At 34.0% G+C, this 24,550-nt stretch overlaps 2 protein-coding genes across 3 annotated transcripts; one reads left to right on the plus strand and one right to left on the minus strand.

Annotated features, from left to right (window-relative positions):
* Window positions 1–861: 861 nt before the first annotated feature.
* LOC117909644 (malate dehydrogenase, mitochondrial-like) lies at window positions 862–6,478 on the plus strand. Its single transcript, XM_034823736.1, has 7 exons — window positions 862–1,200; window positions 1,385–1,558; window positions 1,666–1,834; window positions 3,139–3,200; window positions 3,303–3,427; window positions 4,398–4,515; window positions 6,114–6,478. Exons 1-7 carry the CDS (start codon window positions 934–936, stop codon window positions 6,252–6,254), a joined length of 1,056 nt encoding a protein of 351 aa, XP_034679627.1. The 5' UTR covers window positions 862–933; the 3' UTR covers window positions 6,255–6,478.
* Window positions 6,479–7,832: 1,354 nt separating this feature from the next.
* LOC117909302 (transcription factor GTE4-like) lies at window positions 7,833–14,736 on the minus strand. Of its 2 annotated transcripts, none has more exons than XM_034823269.1 (5): window positions 12,782–14,736; window positions 12,641–12,686; window positions 12,430–12,540; window positions 12,231–12,333; window positions 7,833–8,448 (listed from the first exon to the last, which is right to left on the minus strand). In XM_034823269.1, the coding sequence occupies exons 1-4, from the start codon at window positions 14,354–14,356 to the stop codon at window positions 12,236–12,238; spliced, it is 1,830 nt and encodes a 609-aa protein (XP_034679160.1). In that variant the 5' UTR covers window positions 14,357–14,736; the 3' UTR covers window positions 7,833–8,448; window positions 12,231–12,235. The 2 variants fall into 2 exon arrangements, with proteins under 2 accessions (XP_034679160.1, XP_034679161.1); XM_034823270.1 differs by having other exon boundaries at window positions 12,231–12,307; window positions 12,782–14,735.
* Window positions 14,737–24,550: the final 9,814 nt, after the last annotated feature.

The following is a 24,550-nucleotide window of genomic DNA, read 5'->3' on the forward strand; positions in this document are numbered from 1 at the left end:
TATATATATATATATTAAAAATAATAATATATATTAAACTATATATAAAAAAAAAACGTTAAGAGAATGGTAAAGATAATGTTAAGAATTTTTAATAAATAAATTATTTAAAATTTTTTAATAATAAAGTAAATATGGAGAAAGAATGCATTGCACATATAAAGAATTTTTAGTAAATATATAATTTTTTTTATATAAATGTTATGAAAATATATATTAAAAAAATAAAGAATATGAAAAAGCAAGGTTTAGTGAATAAATTATTTAAATAGAAATAGAAAAATAAGCAAATAAATAAATTATTTAATATTTTTTTGTAAAAAGTAATATATATGTATTAAATAATAAAGAAATATGGAAATAAAATATTGAGAGAATAAGATATAATAAGAATTTTTAATATATGAAATAATATTTTAGGGAACAAAAAATTTACAGATATAATCTTAATTTAATTTAGTTTTTTTTAATTATTATTATTTTATTTTTTATCATTAGAAGATTAAGATCAATTTTATTTTGTAAGGATAAGTTTATCATATTAATTGAATTGCCTAAAATTAAAATTTTTGGCCTATAATAATTAAGAAAAAAATTAAATTTATTTTCATGGAAATATTTCTAGTTTATTTTTTTAAAAATCAAATCAATTTGTTGAGTTCGTCTTGAAATGAGGAGTAATTTAAAGATATTTTTTTCTTTATAATCTACTTGGCAAAAATTGAGGCCATGTAGGCATCCACGTGGTCTTGGTAGATTTTATTTTTGATTTTTTGTATTCAGAATCTAGATGGTTCCTTAAACCCCAGTTTTAGTCAAACACTCGTTCTCTCTCCCATCACCATCTCTATAAAACCCTCCAACAAACCATCCTTGCGTTTCTAACCTCCCAAACGCCTTTTTTTTCCATTGCCATTTTCTCTCTAGAAAAAAATGAAGGCATCAATGGCGATGAGATCCGTACGATCGGCGTTGAGGAGTGGCTCTTCTTCTTCGCCTTCTCATTTCCTTCGCCGTTGCTACTGCTCAGAGTCAGTTCCTGAACGAAAGGTAGCCATTCTCGGTGCCGCCGGCGGAATCGGCCAGCCTCTTGCACTGCTTATGAAGATCAACCCTCTGGTCTCCAATCTCGCACTCTACGATATCGCTGGAACTCCCGGTGTCGCCGCCGACGTCAGCCACGTCAACACCATATCTCAGGTCCGATCCTCTTTCTCTATCTAGGTTTTTTTAGTGTTATGATCCGTCTTCTCTTGATTGAAAAATGTTGCTTGTGTTTCTCTCTTCAGGTTTATCAGTTCAATTGCCTTTTCTTGCCGTTTTATTTTCTATGTTCATTGTGATTGGTTGATTAGTTGGTTTTGTTCTCCCTACCTACTTTTAGGTTGCTGGATTCATGGGTGAAGATCAGCTAGGAAAAGCTCTAGAGGGATCGGACGTGGTCATAATTCCGGCTGGTGTCCCGAGAAAGCCGGGTATGACTCGTGATGATCTCTTTAACATCAATGCCGGCATTGTTAAATCTCTTTGCATTGCTATCGCCAAGTATTGCCCGAATGTGAGTGTGCTTCTAAGCATTTAAATTGTGACTCTATTTAGTTTATTTTTGAAATTTCGATAATGTTTCGTCTGATTATTTTATTTGGAAATGATTTATTCAATCAGGCTCTTGTTAACGTGATAAGCAATCCCGTGAACTCAACGGTGCCAATTGCTGCTGAAGTTTTTAAGAAAGCAGGGACTTTTGATGAGAAGAAACTTTTTGGTGTGACCACACTTGATGTGGTTAGGGCTAAGACTTTCTATGCTGCAAAGGCAAAAGTACCAGTTTCAGGTATTCCTTCCACTTATGTAGGAATATATATATATATATATATATATATATAAATCTTCTTCTGGATGCTCCATCTGGTTTCTGGGAGAACTGTGAGAATAGAGGAAAATAAAATTTTGAAGTAACATGCTTCTCTTTACTAACCATTTTTACTAATTCCATACAACATTATGTGCCATTCCTAAGTCTTTGCCATGGAATTTTAGTAAACATTGTTAGTTTGTATAGCATTGCTGAATTTTGAATCTTATTTTTTTTCTTTCTCATAGGATTCTGAAAAAATGAAACTCCCTCAAGTAAACTGTATTTTGGTATTGAGCTTCATTGGGAGGAATTTCTTCTTCTTCCTCTCTTTTTCATCAAATGATTCATAGACTTGGGTTTGTTACAAGGATTCATAGATTTCTGAAATGGTTTGACTGGCTTTATTAAAGGACTCTGGTTAGGTGGCTCTGCTTAACTCTAGGCTCTATGCTATTATGACTTTCATCTCATGAGTCCATGGCTCCTTATCATGGACTTGATAATCCGATGTTATTCTCCATTTTTTCTAAATCCTAAATGATGGAAAACATTAAGTTTTTGTTTTAAATTTCATTGTCTTTCAGAGTTCAGGATAAATGTGGCATGTATGCTGCATAAAAAGCTTCATGCCTAAGCACTATTAATATCTCTGAAAAAAGGCTGCATGCCTAGAAAAGTGTCCACTTTGTTTGAAGCACTTAGGTGGATATCTATTTCTTTTTCTGCACTGGAAAAATGATTATGAACAATGAGGATAACATTTTTTGTTTTACCTGGAAGATACTACCACCTTTAGGTTTTGAAGGCATTTTAAGAGCCAAAAAAAATATTGAGAGTAGTGGTTTTAGTGTAAAATTGAAATTGTTATTTTTATTAGCTTTTTTAGGCTTTTATACAAAATGCTTAAAAAGGCTAAGGGGATAATGTTTTCAGTTTTAAACTAAAATTGCTATTGGCATTAGTGTTTTTAGACTTTTGAAGGAAAAGCCAGAGCTGTTTGTGAGTACTGTCTTCATGACAGGAAAGAAAATGACGGTGAAATAATGAATGCTACATTATTTCCTTTTTACATTGGTGGTAGAGATGTTGTAGATAGATTTTTTTTTTTTTCATGTACATCCTGCATGATGCATTTTATGCCACATGCATAGCACATCTGTCCTCATTTCTTTTCCCAGCAGCTAAAGGGGCATGATACACACACACACGCGTGTGTGTATATTTATTTATTTATTTATGAAGTCACATTATTGACTTGAATTTTCTTCTTTTGTTTACAGAGGTTAATGTACCCGTTGTTGGCGGCCATGCTGGCATAACCATTCTGCCTCTATTTTCTCAAGTATTTCCTTTTGTGTCTAATATTGAATTAGATATCTTACTTTGATGTTCCTTTTGTTACATTTTGCATGGTTGCCAATTTCTGTTTTGAATATATTAATAGACCACTCCAAAATCCAATAATTTGTCGGATGAAGATATTCAAGCTCTTACAAAGCGAACGCAAGATGGGGGGACAGAAGTTGTGGAAGCAAAGGCTGGAAAGGGCTCTGCAACTTTATCAATGGCGTAAGTCTGTAAAGATGCTTCATTGCCCATGGTTTCTTACATAAACTTTCTTAAGTTGACTGATGTATAAATATGTAGATTTTGTTTCTTTGTAGAAAAAACTGGAACCTTATAGAAGTTAAACAAATATTCTTGTGCTGTAGTTCCTATTTTCTGGATTTTTCTTCCTGAAAAAATGGTGCATGCTTGGATAGATTGGAGAGTGAAATAACATATTATGATATTATCAAGTGAGGCACCTTTTGGTCTTCTCTTCGATTTCCACTTACAAATTTTTAGGATGTTGAATGTGTAATGTGCCCTGCTAAAATATGTATATATACATATTTTAGCAACTGCACTTGACCACCCACAGTTGACTGCTATAAATCTGCCTCTCCTTCCCCTTCCATGGCTCTTGCTATGATTAACCCTCCCATGTGTTGCCCATGGATCTCTTTCTGATTATGATCAAAGAGCAGAAGATGGTTGGAATCTTTGATTCTACTATATCATAGATGTTAGGTAGTTGTTTTGAGTGCACGTAGGCCTTTTTTTTTTTCCTGTTTCTTGCATCCAACAATTATATTTTTTTTCCCTGTTGGAATCTTACCCCATCTAATGTTGCCAAAGGATGTTATTTTTTACAATAAAATGAGTAATCTTGGGCTATGCATGTCTCATTTGTTGGATGGGATTCATGATAATTAACAATCGTGTAAAATTTTTGTTGAACACTTACTATTTCTATTGAGATATATTGTGTCAAGTGCTCACCAAACATTCAGTGGCGCCTTCCTTATTTTCTGTGAATAAATATTCCTGCAAGCGAGTTTTCCTGTGTTTTTTTTTGTCTGTTCATACCTTTTCTGTCTTCCATTCTCTTCAACTCCCTTGTGTTACCTGAGTTTGTTTCATCACTAGAAGGTATCCAGTATAGAACTATAAAAATGGTTCCTGATTACTCTGCCATGTTTCTTTCGCACTACAGCTATGCAGGAGCCATTTTTGCTGATGCTTGCCTGAAGGGACTCAATGGGGTTCCAGAGGTTGTGGAATGTTCATATGTGCAATCAAGCATCACTGAACTACCCTTCTTTTCTTCTAAGGTGATTGATCTTATCTTTATTGTGAGAATATTTTTGCAAGGGATATGCCCAATTTATTTATGTTGATTGTTGTAGGTTGTTAGGAAAAATCTCCTTTATCTTCTTTATATTGTAATGTTTTGATTTATTTTATCTGTTTGGCATTGTTATTTGTGAATTCTACTGCATACTCTCTGACTGAATTTTTGCGAATACAATCCATATGCTTAGAACTACCATAACGACCATGCTCTTTTTTTAAGCAACTGAAATTTTATTAAAAGAGCCCTTAACAAAAAGGAAGCGTAACCACAGGATGTATAAAAAAAGTGCCAAAAGTGAGAATTAAAAAAAACACCTTAGCCCCTTTAACAATTGAAGAATCAGAAATCAAGCCAAAGTTACAATCTGAAATATATGATCAAGAGAACAAGGTATTAATGTTGATTTCACATCCACATCCTCAAAACTATTTCTATATTCTTTCCTTCAAGGCAAAGTGGAATGATACTCTAAAGCTGCCCTTAACTCATAAAACTCCTATCTGAACCTAGCAATTTGTTCAATGTATAAGGGAGCATCCACAATGGGCGAAACTAGGGAGACACCCAGGTTCAGAAACTGTAAGCCACTCTTCTATGAAGGATAACATGATTGGCTAATTCCTCATTGTGTTTGCAAAGGAAACACCACCCCAGCTTGAGAAGTTGCCATTCTTGGCTGCCTTCCGTCCCAACCTTAAAGAGTAATCCACTCTCACAACCACAATGCACCGGATTTTCCAGACATGTTATGTTACTAGAATTCACTCTTATGTGAAAGTTGCCTTGGTATATATGGGATTATTTTAAATGTTTCTGACATCACTCTTGTGTTTGCTTTCTTCTTTGATTGCATCTGCCTTTCCTTATTTTTGACTTCTCTTTCCTATTTTATCCTCGCTGAGACTACATAAGATTGAACTTATAATAAGCTTGGGATGTTCATTATTAAAATTCACAAAATTTCTTGTGCGGATGATTTAGCTTTTTGTTTTTTGAACTATAGCATCAAATTTTGGATAGATCAATGTTTAGATCCAAATCAATTTTGGATAAACCATTTTCCCTTTTTCTTTTTCCAATTTAAGATGGCTTTAGACAGCTCATTTTCTTTTATAGGTTAAGTGGTGTCAGTATTTTTAGTTGTTTCTAAATGTCATTTTTGTATGCCTAATAAAACAATATTTAAATGATTTTTCCCATGTTCTGGCCAATTTTCTGAATGCATGACCCATTTTTATGCCATCTGATTTAAGGTCCTATTTGGGTTACAACTAAAACCATGGAGAAATTTTTTTTGCTCTTGTCAAAAGGCAGGCCATATTTTGTTCAATCTTCAGATAGGTGGTTACTCGAGTAGGATTATCCACATACTAAATTTGTAGTATGAAGATTATGCTATCCTTGTCTAGATTCTTGGTGTCATAATTTCCGATTTTTGTATTCCACTAAACCATCACTATGTCCACACTTGATTTTTATTTGTGGCACAACCGTAGTTATGGCATACAGTGGTATGTTGTCAGTAGGTAATTTTTCTAAAATGTTTGCTTGCTGCTGCATGTATATGAACTGCAGGTAAGACTTGGGAAGAATGGCGTGGAGGAAGTGTTGGGATTGGGGCCGCTCTCTGACTATGAAAAGGAAGGTTTGGAAAAGCTCAAGCCAGAACTCAAAGCCTCTATTGAGAAGGGAATCAAGTTTGCTGCCCAAAGTTAATCAGAAAATACATCACAATTTGCAGATTTTATTTATTTATTTTTCAGCATCAAAACCACAGTAGCTTCCTCGTTTTTTTTTCTCATGGAGAGTAGGGCTTTTGATTTAGATAAACACATTTTGCAGAAATAAAAATAATTTGTGGTGGCATGATGATACTCATTCTTTGCCTCCGATAAAGAAAGGGGTTAGTTTATATACATATTTTTTTTGTAATTGAAGTATCATCACTTTCTACTGCTACTGCTACTGGTACTGGTACTGCTCCATATTGCAGGTGAGTTGTTTTGCCTATTCCCTTCTGCGGTTTCATTTGAGCCCGTCTGAAAGATTTACCTGAAAAACATTCGTTTGGAGGCAGCTACCTCCGGCTGTGCCCTGCACCAAAATTTTGGGCCTCAAGCCGGATCGACCGAAGCCTACAATATTGTGGCAGGGGCATTCGACCTTCCAACTTTGGCTTTGTCTCGTTAACCTTATTTGAGTGTTCCAGGAGTCTTGCCTCTTGTATGGAGGCTTGCATATAATGGCAGAGTCTCCCCTACCAAGATTAGAGAATTCCCAAGCTTCGCCCGCAACAAACCCACCCCTCCAAATGGGGTTAGTATCTGTCTGGATGTCTTACTTCTTGGTTCCATTTAGAGGATGGTCTTATCATTCCAATGCCGCAGCTGCAGGCAAAGTAATCAACAGATTCCTGTTTCCGCGGATGCCATTATTGACCTCTTCTGATACACGCTATGCAACTGTGCAAGGGCCTCTACTTTATACTTCCAAATTGGACCAAAGATGGCTGAACTTAAGAGACGGAGCATTAAAAATGAAACCGAGAAATAGTCTTTGTAGATGCCAAAAACCAAACCGTTGCAACAGAAACAGGAAAGAGCGGCCAAATGCATAACATATATATTCAGTGGGTGTAGGTGTTAAATAAAATTTAATATTTATTATTTAATAACTTATTAAATTTAATACTTATTACTTAATAGGTTAAGTAGATTTAAAATTTAAAATTTCTAAGTTGTTAGTTTGTAATTTTTTACTTTTTTTTTTCTTTTTTGCTTTTAAGTTATAAAGTTGTTTCGTAAAATTAATTAAAAATTTACTCTAAATTATCAAATTAACACATTTATCCTAATAATTTTAACTAATATTTATCTTATTAATTTAAACTCATATTTATTTGCATTAATTTCAAATAATAAATTTGTTTATAAAACATTCATATTTAAGGCATCATAAACATATAAAATAACTATAAAATATTTATTATAAAAAGGTAAATCTTGAATATAGAATCAACATTCTAAAATATATTTTTATTAACATGATAAACAAATAAAAATATTAATTATTTTAACTTAATATTTAAAGTTAAAAATAACTTTAAATTATAATATTAAGTTATTTTATTAAATATATTTAATCTACTTAATTATTTAATTTAAATTATTAAATCATAATAAATCATTAAATTAATTTACCAAACACCCTTCTATACCCTTTTATGGACTAGACCTTTTCAAGATGAAAAATATACCCATTTGGCAAATAAATTGAGAATAAGATAGCATACTATTGTTTGCAAGGTTACCAATGAGACAATGGCAATTTGATAATAAACATTTGCTGCAAAAAAGAGTACATCATCCCCACCAAACCCATTTCTAACCATTTACACTACAAACTTAGAAGTTCAAATAAAAGGCTAACCCACCTTTAAATATGACCTAATAAGTTAGAAGGGCCGCAGTTCCGTCATAAACATTTGCTGCACAAAAGAAACATTATCCCCCACACCACCACCACCACCATTTCTAACCATTTACACTACAAACTTAAAGCTTGTTTCAATAAAAAGCAAACCACCTTTTAACTAAGATCTAACTAGTTCCTATATCGCTGAGAATTAGGGTTGCAGTTTGTACATCTTTCAGAGTAACCATGGAAAGATGGTATACTACATTCCACAGTCCTTACCGAAAGGTGAGCCCCATCAGATGGTTTCTGACAACCACCCCTTAGAATGCGGAGGCATTTACCAGTCAGCACATATATATCTTCCTGCCATCAACATTTGTAGTTCAACTTTTAACTGGTGTCGTGTAGATATGATATGCTGCCATTTGAAGAAGCTTATCAATACTCCAGCCCTCGTCCAAACGTGCCCCAGAAATTTGAGGTTCAGGACGCCCTAGAAAAGAGCAAACAGCACAAGTTAGCTTTTATATAAAAGAACCATCAATGCAAAGGTTAAACAGGAAAAGAAGGGAAATTTTGAGTGGAATTTCACTTTGTGTTATAACTGTAGGAAAACCACAACCAGAGCAGTTGATGAGAAGATTGAAGGTCATGCAGTGGAATCAAGGAAGGCAGCCGAATACACTGCTCTTAGAGTTGGATGACAAATGGTGAACAAGAAAGATGCATGGAATTTGGAAACTGCAGGTGATTCATTAATAAGAGTAGATGCTTTTAATGAGAAGAAATGCACCCTAGTATTAGTATCAATGTAATGCAGATCCTTAGTTGATTTAGGTCATTGCTTGTCTGACAAATGTTGGACAGTAGAATTCTTCCTTCACCAGGTCTGTAGTGGGGAATGATGTGCGTGCCCATGTAGTCAGTTTTACAGTCTCATCCAATCCTAGACTAAGATATAACCATTATGTAAACATTACAATACTGAGACAAAATCATCATATTAACATTTCAGTAAGCACTCCAACATATATCATGTGGCTTAAAGATAACACAACCTTAAGCATAGCATCAATGGTGCTTTTAAGCAACATCTTACAACCACAATAAAACTGAGACTAACAAAGAGAAACTTTCACATCTTCAGATGGCCATGTGCTCTCTGTGTATGATAGGCAAGAATTAATGCAGACAAGTGGAACTACTCAAGCTTTAACTACATTCTAGCTCTCAATTTTGTCACAGTTCTGACCAACTGCACGACTTCTAGCTAACTACAGTCATGGCATAATTTAGAGAGGCAAAGTCATCCGTCATCCTTTTCCTTGTTGAATGTAATTCAGACTAATTTGTTGTCTTCCATGGCATACTGTATGGCATTTTGTTAATACCAGTAATTTTTATTTATATTCATATTCACTTATTTATTCATTATTTTTTTATGTACTTCAACAATCTAGTACATAATTACTGCCTTGGACCTCAGCGTGGCAGGTCACTAATACTGCTAGTTTTATAAGATGATCAGTGAGCAAAGGGAATTATCAAACTCAAGCTTCATATAATTTTTTTTAAATTACTGTTTTTTTTTGGTCCCCATTGGGACTTGAACATATAACCAGTAAGTACCCACAAACCCACCCCAATCCTTTACCACTTGAACCAGGCCTCAAAGGGCATTCTCAAACTTCATATAATGTCTTACACAATATCACCAGATAGAGATAGGAGGCAAACAGTCAATAAAAGTATATCCTAAAGGTTTGATTATAAAAAAAAAAATGAAAAAAGGAAACTAGAGATACAAGGGAAAAGGGAAGAATCACAACCACGAACATTTTAAGTATCTGCATGTCAAAGTACAACTGAAACCGATTGAACTCAGCATCGATTAATATATTTTGACATCAGGAAACACAAGTTGCAACAGTAAATGTACTAGGTCAATTGCTATATATAACATGGTAAAAACCTTCAACTTATGTCAGTTTATTACATTCTTGCATAAGATGTAGACAGTAATTGTTTATTAGTAGAAAAATATACATCATTAAAAGAGGAAATAACGGGCAAAAATAAGGCCCAGAAAAATTATACACAACATATAGTAATATATAGCATGTAATAAATGACTATGAAATTTGGATTGAAACACTCCTTGTTTGAGTAGTTTTCTCTATGATTTCTCGCAGATGTTAAAAGGGAAGTCTAGGGTTGGTGGAGTTTTATGTTTTCTTGTTTGTGTTTGAAAAAGCTCAAATTATGTGCTTTGTGTATTTTTCCATCTGGTATCTCGAGGATAAAATATGGGAATAAGTTGGGTTTAGGGAGAAAAGAGATTTGGATTGTTGATCTGATGGATTTTATATTTTTTTTAGTGTTTGAACAGAATTTAAAGTTATATGGTTTTGTTAGATATTCTTGTCTAATTTCTTAGAAACTAGACAGGGTTATGGACTGGGATTGTGAAGAAACAGAGTAACTGGGATCTTACAAAAAACACTTTGGATTTTGAGAAAACAATATAAAATTTTTTTGACTAGAAAAAAACAGATTTTTTTTTTCTTTTTTGACTGAGGCTGAAGAAGATGAATAATGGAGGATTTGAGAAAACTACAAAAAAAAAAAAAAGAAGATGATAAACAATACAAAGAAGAAAAAGGAAAGAAAATTAAGGAAGGAAAAAAAGGACAAAAAAAAAAAAAGAAAATAAAGAAACAATGATGCTTTAATGATAATTAATTAGGTTTAGTCTTTGAATGGCTTTTTGATTAAAATAGACTTGCTAAATGATAATGTTTTGTCTTTGAACCCGTGAGGGTACTTTTGCAATTTTATCTCAGTTGACCACGGTTAGGGGACAAACTCTGACAAGGGATATCAATGGGATTTCAGAGAACTGAGGTACTGGTAGTGTAATTGTTAGTGACCTTAAGGGGTGTTTGTGTAATTTTCCCTATGATATATTAAATATAATACACCATGTATGCATAAAAAGAGAAGATAATAACATTTTTCTTTTAATGAGAGGGTAGTAATATCATCCTGTATAGTAATATAACCCATAATATATTATATACTTTTAACATTTTCATATCAGAACAAACTCAACATCAAATAAGATTTTACAGATTTTGTTTTTTAAAAACAGTTTTCACTTTTTTTTTCAAGAAAGAAAAAATAGGAAATGAAAGCTGTTTTTAGAAAGAGAAAGTAAATAGAAAATTAAAACTAGGAAGCGTATTCTAAACCAAAAGTAACCAAAATATCACTTTTGCATTGTAAGTATCTCCCACTAATTATTGAATTGCCAGTTATAACATAGAAAGAACCATAAGTAAATAAGAGCTTGCTATTATGAAATACAAAGAATCAGATAATAGAGAAAATTTACCCAAAATATTGATGTTTACTTAGTTTGCGTATTAAACATAAATTCGGATAGGACCCCAATAGCCCTGTACACATTGGGTAGCAGTCTCATATCCAGATGACACTTCAAATCATGCAATGAATGCCATAAAGTTCAATTTGGTTAGACAAGGGTCGATCAAGAGGTAAGTATTAGTACGTATCAAAAAAATATCAAGAAGTAAGTATTAACATCACAAATCAAATTAGGCTAAGAATAAATGATAACAAAAGATCTTTGGTGGTTGCTTTCTAATTCTCCTTCACTTGAGAGAGAAGATGGGTATTCTGTCACATTCCTAAAATTAATTCTTGGGAAATATCCCAATAACTAAGAAAAAAATTGGCCTTTTTGGAAAAAAAAAAACCTGTAGATTTACTAAAAGAAAATATTATGCTTCACTTGGGTAAATTTGATCTTCTTGTTACATGTGAGTTTTTTATTTTTCTTTTCATCGTTTCTCTTCAATTTTTTTCCCTAAAAGATAAATGTCAATTTTGTCTTTAGGTTGGTAAGATGCATAGTAACTAATATATTACTTAATACCGTCAGTCAATCTGCATAAAATAAGTCCATTCCAAGTTAAATAAACTACATCTACTTACTCTATGACAAGTGCACAAAAATTGTCCCTAACTTAATGAAGTTTCAATTAAGTCATCATGAAACTCAATAAACTGCATGCTAGAATGTAGCATATGATGTCATGTTACCTTCTAAGCTTCGTAAGTGCAGTTCAAAGAACTCAACAACAGAGGTGCACAAATTTGAAGCTTGGGAGGTAATAGTCAAAATATTCAAAGATTGGATGACGATATTAAAGCAAGGCATGTCAAAAACAAGAGATAGATAAGGCTTCCTACCTAAATTAAGTCTGATCAATTCTTAGGTGAATGACCTGCATCCGATCCATATGCAGAAGAACTTTCACTGTCAGAATCTGCATATAGAGTATATTTATGTCCACTTCAATGAGGGCATTTCGATGCACTGCAATAATCTAAAAAAAATAATGCATTGCAACCAAACCATAATAGTTAACAAAAAAACAAGTCAAATTACCACTTGAAGAAGATCCAGAATCACTGCTTGAACTCGAACTACTTGATCCTCCCCCTGCATTATCACCTTGCTTTTCTGCTTGAATGGGAGAAGCGGAAACATGTTCTCCATCTGCTTGACAAAGAAAATCAATGGGAATGATTAAGTTACCATTCAGTTTCATACTGATCAAGAGGATATAAACCAAAAATGCCATCAACCCCCCACTTACCTGATTTAGTTCCTTTTGGTGCTCTTGCTGTGGCTGAGGACGAGTACTGTAAAGACAAGAAGCCAAATCCTGTGTTAGCCAACACCATCCAAGTGGGAATGAATCGCAAAAACTCAGAAAAATAACAGTTCAATGACTCACCATTTCCCGGATATTGTGGTCACTATTTGCTCTTGCCTGGAAAGCAAGTTCAGCTTTTCTCTTGTTCTTGCTCAAACTCTTCTTATAATTAGTTACATACCTATCAAGTTCCCAAAGTGTTTCAGCATCAACACTGTCTATGTCCACTTCAATCTCATCATCTTGTTGACTAACAGCTGAATTCCTCTTCTTGATAATCTGAACAATATGATCCAGCTTTTCTGATGGCAAGCTTTGGAGGTTTGAGCTAAGCTTCTGCTTCTCCTCATATGTCATATCCCTCTTATGGGGATCCTTTGCTTTGGGTTTCTTTGGGACTGGCATCCTCATATGAGCAAAATTTCCAGGTTTCAAATTGGAATCAATAGGCATTGCCATAGACCCAGACCTATCCACAGTCCTCATTTCTGGAGAATGATGATGATGAAGATAAGGAGCCTTCCTTGAAGTGGGCGTGGGTGTTCCAGCATCATGGCCCATCCCAAACCTCCAGTAACGGTCGGCCTCAATAGCCGCCCACTTCTCCTCAAATATTTTCAGCAACTGCTCTGCCATGCAGTGAACATCCTGTCCTTTGGGGTTATAAGTCATGGCATTTTGCAATGTGAGTCTGACATCCTCGGCAAATTCCTTTGGGGACTTATACCAATTTTTGCTTAACCTACTCTTCACTGTACCAAAATCCATCGGTTGTTTTATAATTGAATAATAATCATGTAATCCGAGCCCCTTCACGTCAACCGGATTGTTAAACACCCAACCATGCTTGTGCAGCATCAACTTTGCAAGCAAATTACCACAATTCTTGAATGCTTGAGCCACATACTTGTCGATTCCTACCCCGTTGGATTTGGGCTTCTTGTTACTCTCCGGAGGTGGGAATTTGTCTTTCCCAAGGACAAAATCTGGATTCTGATAATACTTATTGGCCTTGGGTGTCCTCTTCTCCTTCTCCACAAATTCACCAATCCCATGACTGTTCCCCATCACTGAGACACTGAGCCCTCGAAACGGCCGTGAATCTTGAACCCCCACAGAACCCACCTCCGAATTCACCCTCAATGCACCTCCACCTCTATCAAGCCCATCGTTACCCGACACCTGCGAATGCGCATACCCACTAAGCTGACCGTCGTTTGTGTCTAGTTTCTTCGCCAAACTTCTTACTTGATCAAGCTCACCCAAAAGTTTCCTCCTCAAATCCCTTTTCTCCACTTTCGATCTCATCGAAATCGAACGAAACCTGATTTTTTCAACATTAGGATCCTCCGGTTTCACTCCGTTCCCGTTCATATTCTCCCGCCCGTTTTCCACAGGAGGGGTGTGGCTCGACGAGTCGTCCGACGCCGCATCGAACCGCGATAGAGCCTGCGGCTGCAATGAGTTCGCGTCTTCGGTGGTAGTCGCTAGGGTTTGTGAGGATTGTTGAGCCACGTTGTTGTTAATGATGCTGCTCTCGTTGTTGATTTTGATGCCTTTGTTATGGTTTTTGCGCTTATAGACTTTGCCGCTCTCTGCCCACTTCTGCTTCTCTCTCGAATCGCCGCCCCCACCGCCTAATGGCTCTGAAGCCATACATGTACCGATCAAAAACCCTAGCTAGATCTCCTAAAAAACCAGGGTTTTGAATCGAATCAACGCTTCCCAGATACCCCAAAAAGACAGAAAAACACTAGCGTGTATTCTTCGAAAACCTGCGTTGGAGGTGTACGGCACTACGGCTTCTGGAATCTAGGGTTAGGGTTTCAAATTTGGCAGTGAAACCCTAGAAAGCGACAGCAAGGCAAAACACAGAGTTGATCCGAACTGCTCTCTCTCTAGCTTTCAGGCTAAGTTCACTCGAGGTACTGAGATTTTGATTACACGCGCCATGTTGAGCATTGAGCCTTGCCCCACGCGTTGTAATTGCGGGTGGGGGTTATTGGATTATTTAAGGAATGAAACGCCGGGTGCAACGAGTTTGCAAACGACTGTGTTTGGTTGACGAGAAACTGAAGAAAAAAACAGAAATCAATTTTTATTTTTATTTTTATTTTGTAGAAAAATCTTTTGCAATAAAGGGATAGTTTTTATTAAGAAAAGTTATAAGGAAAAAAAGGTGTATTTAGAAAAATTCTTTTATAATTTTTCCAAAAACTTTCAAGTTTTTACTTGGAGGAATTTTTTTTTTTTTTTTTTTCACATGGACATATTTAAATTGGGATTAAATATTACCAAAATTTCCAACCAAAAATCACTAAAGTCTCATGGGTGTTACCAAGTAGAAAGGAAGACAAGAAGATTAATTTAATGTGTTGAGTAATTTTTGTTTGAAATAATATGGTTGTGTTTTACATGCATTGATGCCATTGGTGCAATGATTGTGCGGAAGCATTTGAGAAGGAAGATGGTGGGGAAGAGAAGGGAAGGAAATAAGGAAAAAAATATGAAAGACGAAAATGGAAAAGTAAATGAAAGTTAAGTTAGAGTTTAGGATATTATATTTGCATCCTTGATCTTGACATCCACTCTTTTAAGGATTTTTCTAGGATAAAAATATCTCTTGATAAAATTCCTAAGCCATCATTTTCATTTTACTTCTTTTCTTCTAGTCTTTCTATAAGTACTATAACAAAATTTATTAAGAAAGTTGTATTTTTCACTCATTTATAAACAATAATTATTTCCAATGATGGTATAAGTGTAAATGTCTTTTATAATGTGTTTTTTTTTTTTTTTTTTTTCCGTATTTTTGGAGCTGGAAGAATGAGACATCATGAATGGTGTTTGATGTTGCAGAGTCAGCCGTTTTATAAATATTTGACACTGTGCTTTCAAATATACTTAGAATGTTTAAAATTATATATCAGGCACTCTTATAGGTGTCAAGAACTATACCTTTGGATACTTTATCTGTCAAACAACTGACCTTTGTCTGACTTTATACATTCTAACATTTCTAGTGTATCTGATCTTCCAATTAGATATTTTTTTTAGTTTCTAGACTTTCAAGTTCAAATCTTTCCAAGGTGTTTGGTCTTTTAGGTTCGGAAACCACAAAATGAGTTTTTTCTTATTGTGCTTTTTCTTGATTTCTCATTTTTATATCATTTCTAAAATTCTTTCTAATTGTTTTTCATAAAAAAATTACATAAAAAATAAACCCTAAAAGATATTCATGTGGTATGTTATATGAATTCAAATAAAATGTCTATATATATAAAAAATTAGAATTGACTATGAATGTCTTTCGAATACTCTTTTGTTATCAAATGAACATTAGAGAAAATGATTTTCTCTTAAAAAAAAAGAAGGAAGAAGTAGATGGGGTGAAAGAGATGAATGAGAAAGGTCTTGTAGGTATTTTTAAAAATGTAAGTGGATATATTAATAACATTATTATTTTTAAGTGGATGTATAAAAATAATTTCCTTTAGGGTTTTGGGATTTGGGTATCATAGTGAAGAAGAATACATTTTTACCCTTTCACATTTAAGTTTCATTTAAAAATAATAAAAAATGATAAATAAATAAATATAGTGTAAAGATATTTTTGCAGATGTATTTAACAATACTCTTAAGATTGAGTCTTCTTTTCTCCTAAAGGATGTGTTTTGTCTAAAATGAAATAGATGTAGTTTACATGCATCAATAATAATATTCTTTAAGTGTTAACCATTAAATAAGGGTTGTCAAATCAATAAACAACAATAATCCTTTACAAGTCATTCAATGTGTTCCATAGTGTTGAGCATTTTTTCCCTTGTAGAGTAGATGTTTTGTTTAAAGTCATAGTGTGATTTACTTTTATTGATGATATGAGTAGGCATCAATAGTAATTGTTCGCTGGCAAGCAATAGTTGCCCTTTTTAAGTTGTTTGATATGTTTATATTAATCTACTAATCCTTCCTCAGGTGAGATAAGTAGCTTGAGGTAAGGGTTTTCAAGTGAAAAACTATCATGTGTTTACATTAAGGTAATGGATTTGAGGTAAGGGTTTTTGAGTGAAAGGTGATAACTATCATGTGTTTACATTAAAGGTTATGGATTCTTATGTGTAGGAAATAAGTAATAGTTTCTTTTTACAAGTCACTTAATGGATTTATATTAGTTTGACCATTTTGTCTAAGGTGGGAGAATGGATATTATATTTTAAGGTAAGAAAATAATAACCTTAGCCTTAAATGTTATCGAGGATGATATATATGAAAGCACCATGATCATTTTTTATATGTCATGATGAGTCAACTTGAGAGGACAATGATAATCATCGTATACCTTTACTTTGAAGTAGTGGGTTGTTGGGTGGTAGGCAACAATTATACCTCGTAGGTCATTTAATGCATGCATACTAACTAGTTCAATTTTTGTATTTGAGGTGAGAGAAGAAATGCCATGCCTTAAGGTAAGAAAAAGGTAGTCTCAATCTCGAACGTCCTTGAAGATGATTTCAGAGTATCATGTTCATATTTAACATATTATGAGTTGAGATTTGAATATGCCTTATCCTCATCCTTAGGTTAGAAAATGATGATATCATTTTGGTTATTCTTTAGGATAATTCTTAGACATGTGATATTCTTTTTTTTGGCATGTCATGACTAGAGATTTGTAGGTCCCTTGACAAATATTGCATTTTTAAATTGAGGTAGTTGGTTGTGGTGTAAATGATGACAATAGCTCCCGTAAGTCATTTACTTAGTCCTTTGTGTGCATATTACTCTAACTTTTGTATCTTGAGATGAGAAGAGGAATAACATACGTTGAGGTAAGAGGAGGTCTCCAGCTTGAATATTTTGGAGGATAAATATTTGGATGTGTTATCGACTTTATATGTTTCAAGGGCAATCTTAAGGTGAATGGTGTTCGCTTTTGGTATGTCTTTTTTAAGAGTAATCACGACTTTATTTGTAGAAAGGGTTACTTCATAACCTAGTTTCTCTTTTATTTGGGTTTGCACTTTTTATAAGTCATTAATGTGTATATTAGTCTAACTTTCATATACTAAGGTAAGAGAAGAAATATCATACCTTGACTTAAAAGGAAGGTAACTTTAGCCTTGGAGGATGATTTGAGACAACCATGTTTATATTTGACATGTCATAAGTCAAGATTTAAAGTTGCTTAATCCTTATCCTTATGTAAGAGAAGGATGTCCTTGATTGTGAATATTTGCTCTTTATGAGTCATTTAATGTTTACTTATTACTCCAACTTTTATATCCTAAAGTGAGAGGAAGATGTTCTTAGCCTTAGATCAGTGTTACATGGGATGATTTATGAGTTCTATGCTTATAGTTGGCATGTGACAAGTCAATATCTTAGATTGCCTTCTTTTAGTCCTAAGGCGAGAGAAGGGTGTGAGTCATGCATACCAAAGTGTGATCAATCAATTTGGATATGTTGTGACTCAAGGTGTGAGGATATTTGCAATACCCTTCCTTTTTAGGCATGTGTTGGATGTTCTAGAGGTTAATATCAAGATATGTCAATGTTGCTTTCAACTTAGGCATGTGTTATATTTGTCATCAATGAAAAAGGATATCAATTAATATGAGAAGGTTTGGCTAAGAACATAGATACTTTTCTTGAGAATTATATGTATTGGTTAATCCTACTACTTAAACTTGAGACATACGCACTTGGGACATCCACTTTTGAAAGGAAAGAAAACATTTAAGAATTGAATTTTGAGTAATCAAGGCCTTAAATTTTTTGAACTCTAACCATGATAAAAAATTTGGTTATTCATGTACCATTATTATTGTTAACACTCACCCTCATTAAGTGGCTCATTTGAAGAACCAGGTAAAACAACTTACTAAGATAATCATTTTTTTTATGGGGTCATTGGCTTAACCTACCTCTTTGGAAGGTTATCTGTGATACAATTACTAAATTTTTTAAAACTCTTTAACTCTATTTGAATCTTGAAAAGGAAATAAAAAAAAAAAGGTAATAAAAAAACAAAGGGGAAAAATGAAAGAAAGAACTTGTTAGAAAAAAAAAAATTATTCTTAAATACAAGTCATAATAATTCACATTCTCAATAGGTACACTTGTTTTTGCTTTTTTTTTTTCCCTATTCTTAATATATTATGAAGTGTCTAATTTTAGTATGTTATAGTCATTTAAGCGATTGCTTTCAAATTAGTTGTTATATAGTTCGTGATATTTTTTACTTTTCAATACATTCAAAGAAGAAAAATTGAAAAAGTAGTCGCTTGACATGCCATGTCATCAAGTGTCAAGCGCTCGTGTCGTGAACTTGGCCTAGCCCAACACAAAAGGACTAGGCCGTATCAATTGAGCCCACAACAATATTTGGGTCGAGCCCAATTCTACGATGAGCTTGGGGCCCACCTACTTCTACTCCTACATGCAAATAGCTAAGTAGAGCTACTTGACACACAAACAAAGAAGCATTTTATTCCAAAAACAAAACTTCCCGGCTTACAATTGAGAAAGCACTTCTCAAACCCTAATTCAAGGAAAAGAAAAAAAGGAAAAAAAAGAAAGAGAAAATCAAATCCTAACAGTAGAACTTAAGTTCTCAAAACACTCGGACAAGTACTAATCAAGTGCTTTTTGCAACCATGGATGTGATTTCAGTAACAAATCACAACCTGCTAATAAATCAAAATGACAAGAAGGGAGTTTGGACCACCCTCAAAAGGCATACAAGGTATCTAGGGCAATGCAGTTAGTTCATAATGATGTTGAGGATCAGGTCCTCCAGGCGAAGCCCTAGTTGTTTCTGCATCCATCATCGACCTTTTCCGGTGATACTCCAACTTTGCTGCATCCAACCCCATTTGGCGTAAAATAAATTGACTCTCAACCCTCTTCTGCACCATTGAAGGGCCATGGTTTCGACCCGCCTCCAAACTCACTATTACTGTCAGTAAAATGACTACAAACAGCAGTGGAAAATTCATTCGAAATGCCCTAGCCATTGTCCTAAGGTTGAAAATGATAAAAATTGTAGATATTTTTATATGTAAGAAGCTTATAGCAAAATTGAAGTAGAAGCAGTTTGCAGTACTGTAACAATTAACAAGAGCTGCCCTCTTATATATACGTGCAGTTTCAGTGGGAGGGCCCTATAGGAAAGATCGGTATTGGAGAATCGTATCAGCAGATAACTTTGATGTATCTAGCAGATGTTTGTCTTCTCTCTAGATTGGAGTTTTCTGCCTTAATTTTTAAGTCATCACCATTACTTTAAATAGAATCAAGTGGATCCACTCTTAAACTAACTCATGATTAACCCGAGAAAATCGCATTAAGGCATGATAACCTTTGTTCTACATGAAAGGTTTATATCAAAAGAAAGGGTTTAGCCCACATGGGGATTTTGAGAATTGTCCTATGTCATGAATCCAAGAAAAAATTGTACATATATTGAAGCCTTAATTAAGTGGTTTTTCTACATGTCCAACTTCTTCTATAGGGAGATGGCAGGTTTTTCTATATGTCCAACTTCTTCTATAGGGAAATTAATGGCAATAGAATTGAAGAGAAATTAAGAGGATAAAGACAGATGAAAATTAATGGGAGGGGATTGAGGTCAAAATGTCATCACTTCTTCATAGAAAGTATGTAGCATATATCTGAGTACAAGTCAGAATTTTCTTTGTCTAGTTGTTGCCAATTTGTAAATATTTGTCAAATTTGGAGTCTAATCATACTTTCATGAACATATCTTATCCATATATGACTCTTCTGTCAATTTGGATTTGGCATCCACGTGGATTGGGATTAGGAAAATGCCAATATGTTGTCACCAAGATTGCTTAACATGGTACCTGAATTATTACTTTTTCCATTATAAGTTGATAGCATTAGCATTAGCATCCCTGACTAAAGAGTGTGGAAGTTGGACTTTCCATGACAATTTTTCCAAGTAAACTTTTAGAATGGATGGAGCCATTGTAGGTATGGTCTGTTTGAGATAGCTAGATGATAGTAGCTCCAGTAGGAGCCAAATGAATTAGAAAGTGAAACCTTACTCACGGTCGACTTTTCTTTTATTAGGGTTTGCATGTACACTCTCTCACAATCAGGCACATGGGTTCAATAAACGAGGGAAACAAACGTCAATGAAATTCATACTTTTAACCTTCCATAGATCGAGATTTTGATGCTATGTATGTATGTTAAGCTATCAATTTGATTCAAAATGTTTAAGTTGTTGAGTGATGGACTATCAAAATGCATCAAACCAATTGAATTTGTCGAGAATTGTAACATTCACCCATATGATAAAATCACTAACAAATAAACCAAACTCAAAATATATCAAATCAATTGAATTTGGCGAAAGTTGTAACGTTTACCCATATGATAGAATCACTAACAAATGAGCCAAACTAGAAACACATCAAACTGAACTTGACAAAAACCGTAACATTCACCCATATGATAGAATTAATCACTAGCAAATGAGCCAAACTTGAAGCAACTTAACTGCAACTTCCAATTACTTCCATTAAAACGTGCATAAGTGAATATGAATGTACATGGAGGGGTTCCTATGTCCAATGATAATGACCTTGGACTAATTAAGATGTTCCCAAGACTATTAAAGTGGCATTAATTTTAGTGACATTGATATTAATTTTTGGATTGGGTTCTAACCATCTTATGTAAAAATTAATTGGTATTCAATGAGATGAATTCAAGCTTTTTATAACTTTCAATGTCACAAATCTCGTATTTGTTTTATAATAATCATTATTTAAATGATTCATCTCCATGCTTAAGAGTTGTATTATTACATCATGATATAGGCCAATATATAAACAACAATTAAGACAACTATAAATGAATTTAATGGAAGAAAGCTACAATTAAATTAAAATGCCCCATAGCAAAGCAGTGGCTTATTAATATCTGTTCTTACATATAATGTTCTAGTTTGAGAAATTGGCCTTTTCTAGGGTCAATTAACAAAATCCACCCTCATCTCCTTCGCTTATAAATCAGTCACTTAAGCTAGCTAACTCTTTTGTGCCATCTAGTCTTTCAATTCACAGCTTTTTTTGGAAGTTTATTTTCTGAAGTTCTCTTCACTAGAGACGCACTTTTGGGGATGAGGTGACAAGCAGAATCCAAGTAAATGGCCTGAGCAAAAGGAATGATACACCTGTGCCATTTCATGTAGATAAGTTCAATTGAAAGTGCTTTCCCTAGTCAAGTCTTACTCTTCATTGGATTAAGCTGTGTCACACATGCAGTCACCATGACCATGAGTTTGACTTTCAAACAGTCATGAACCCACTTCACTATCATTGTCCCAAAGAAAAAAGTATTAGTATTGCAACAAATAGTGTTAATTAGCTTCATCCCTAGAAGTGAGTGGGAAAATCATGATATGAAGCACACCACAACCGATCTCTTAAGGGATTTGGTTCTTTCTTTCAACTACCCTATTTTGTTAAAATGTAATAGGGGTTGAAAATCCATGTTTAAGACCTTTATTCTTGGGATAATGTTCAAACTTAATATTCTCAAATTCTCTTCCCTTACCAATCTTAATCCTTATAATGGGTATCCTTATCTCATTTGATGCTCTATTGAAATAGCATTAAGGTGTTCTATAACTTTTGACTTTTCTCTAAGGAATACAACAAAGGTGTATTTAGAGAAGTTATCGGCTATAAGTAGGACATTCTTTTTACCACCTATGCAAAGGATGTGCGTAAGACCTATAAGATCCATGTGTAATAGGTAACCTAGAAGTACCAATGTCCTCAATTATGTGATCTTCTTATTGCTTTCCCTTTAAACATCCACCATAGATTAAGTTGCTAGCTAGGGGCATCCACTTAGGTACATCTCTAACTTGATTTCTATTGTCAATTTTGACCATATCCCTAAAGTTTATGTATCCTAAAATCTTGTGCCATAACTCCATTGAGTATACTTTAACACTTCCAAATACTACATAAAATCTAGGACTACGATTAATTGTATAGCAATAATCCATCCTATATCTAGTGTAAATATACTTCCCCATTGTCATCCAAAACATCATATCTATTTTGGGAATCTAATTAACATTGAAATTATTGTCGCATGCATATTTAACTAATACTAATCAAATTCACCTCCCATCTTTCAATATAAAGGATCTTGTTAAGGTTAGGACAACCTAGTGTGTAAATAGAATCTCTTCTAATATAGGCAATCTTTCATCACCAAAAATCACATTACCATCATTGAACTCCTTGAAGGTAGTAAAAAATGGCTTATCCTCAATTCTTAGAACAACTACTATTGAAGTACTAACCACCAAGTATTCTAGCCCCTAAGTAAAGTGAACACTACATTACAACTAATATCACCTTTTCTTAACCTAAACTTGCTTAACTTTCAAAGGTATGCTTACTTCACTCTTCCCATTCTTAGAGATCTTTTACTCCTCTTTATATTTAGAATTTAGTTGTTTAGAGAGTTAAACTCGTTCACTAGCTCATTTACATGAGATTGAAATCTAGAAGAAGGTGCTATATATAATATCTATTTTGTTCATATATGGACTTATTGAAAATAGTGCAAAAGAAGTAGTATTGAATGTTTCCATAGATGGAGCAGCCTTCTTGGCCTTTACAAAAGTTGTTTTCTGATTGGAGCCAAAATATGTGCTCTAATGGCACATATTCGATATGATTTGTGCACCAAAGGACATTCAAATCACCCAACTTGACCTAAATCAATGCTAAGGCCCTAGCCATGAGTTTAATCTATACTTTGGAGATTTATCTCAGGTTCAAGGGAAGAAAATTGTGTAAATTGAATGACTTTAGATTTTGAAATATCAAGAAAGGGCTAAATGAGGAAATAAGTGAGTCAAGACTCATTGAATGTAAGGAAATGCAAAACAAGGATATCATGAGGTTGGAGGATGATAAATGACCATTATGGAGTAAGAAAGAAGGCAAGAAAGAATGGGAAATGAGGCATAAAGCAAGATTGAGCTGCATGGAAATTTAGAACTCAAAAATCTGATGGTATTATATACTTTGACTTTGAGGACAAATTTGGAGTACTTTCTGGAGTCCATTATATACATACTATATATCGTTTCGAAGCTCGGGAAGTCAGGAGTCCAACGCTTCAAACGGTTTGCAAATCGGAGCTGAAATGAAGAAGTTATGGCCATTTGAAGACAACTGCACCAAGCTGGAGGGTCATTTCGAAATGATTTCGAAATTCAACTTATGATTTCGAAATTCAACTTATGAATTCGAAATCCACTTCGAAATGACACCAATTTTGAATTCACCCACTGCCACTTTGATGTTCCGCATTCTCTACCTCGGGAATTGCATCTAAAGCACTCCATCCGCCCTAGGTGGAGCCCACATGACTAGAAATCACCATTTTATTATTTTTCAATCATTTTTAGGAAATTATTTTGTAATAAGTGGCCAATGAGAGTGTGCCACATGTTAGGTAATTGATGATATTATATAAACTCTCTCAATTCTAGGTTTTATGGATCTTGGATTTTTTTTCTGAAGAGTTTGACATTGAAGGTGGAAGAAGACGAGAACTTTGGTTTGTTTTTTTTTTTTTTTTTTTTTTTTTTTATTGAATATATTGTTTTTAGTTTCTTTTGATTCAAATTATGGATTTTTACCCTATTATGGATTGTGAATGTGACATCACCCCCATGAGAGGCTAAGAGCCAACTTGGGGCTTGAAGTATGAAAACCTAAGGGCTAGGAAACCTATAGGGACAATGGGTAAATTACTATAACAATGAGATTAATTATCGGTTGG

The sequence above is a fragment of the Vitis riparia genome, chromosome 19, assembly GCF_004353265.1.
Source record: "Vitis riparia cultivar Riparia Gloire de Montpellier isolate 1030 chromosome 19, EGFV_Vit.rip_1.0, whole genome shotgun sequence".
In the NCBI taxonomy this organism is placed as follows: Eukaryota; Viridiplantae; Streptophyta; class Magnoliopsida; order Vitales; family Vitaceae; genus Vitis; species Vitis riparia.

Coding starts and splice junctions, on each gene's coding strand:
- LOC117909644 (XM_034823736.1), top strand. CDS start 934: ATGAAGGCATCAATGGCGATGAGATCCGTACGATCGGCGTTGAGGAGT. Junction 1,835..3,138: donor GGCAAAAGTACCAGTTTCAG/GTATTCCTTCCA, acceptor TTTTGTTTACAG/AGGTTAATGTACCCGTTGTT. Junction 3,201..3,302: donor TTCTGCCTCTATTTTCTCAA/GTATTTCCTTTT, acceptor ATATATTAATAG/ACCACTCCAAAATCCAATAA.
- LOC117909302 (XM_034823269.1), bottom strand. CDS start 14,356: ATGGCTTCAGAGCCATTAGGCGGTGGGGGCGGCGATTCGAGAGAGAAG. Junction 12,687..12,781: donor ACCACAATATCCGGGAAATG/GTGAGTCATTGA, acceptor TTGTCTTTACAG/TACTCGTCCTCAGCCACAGC. Junction 12,334..12,429: donor TTCTGGATCTTCTTCAAGTG/GTAATTTGACTT, acceptor CCCTCATTGAAG/TGGACATAAATATACTCTAT.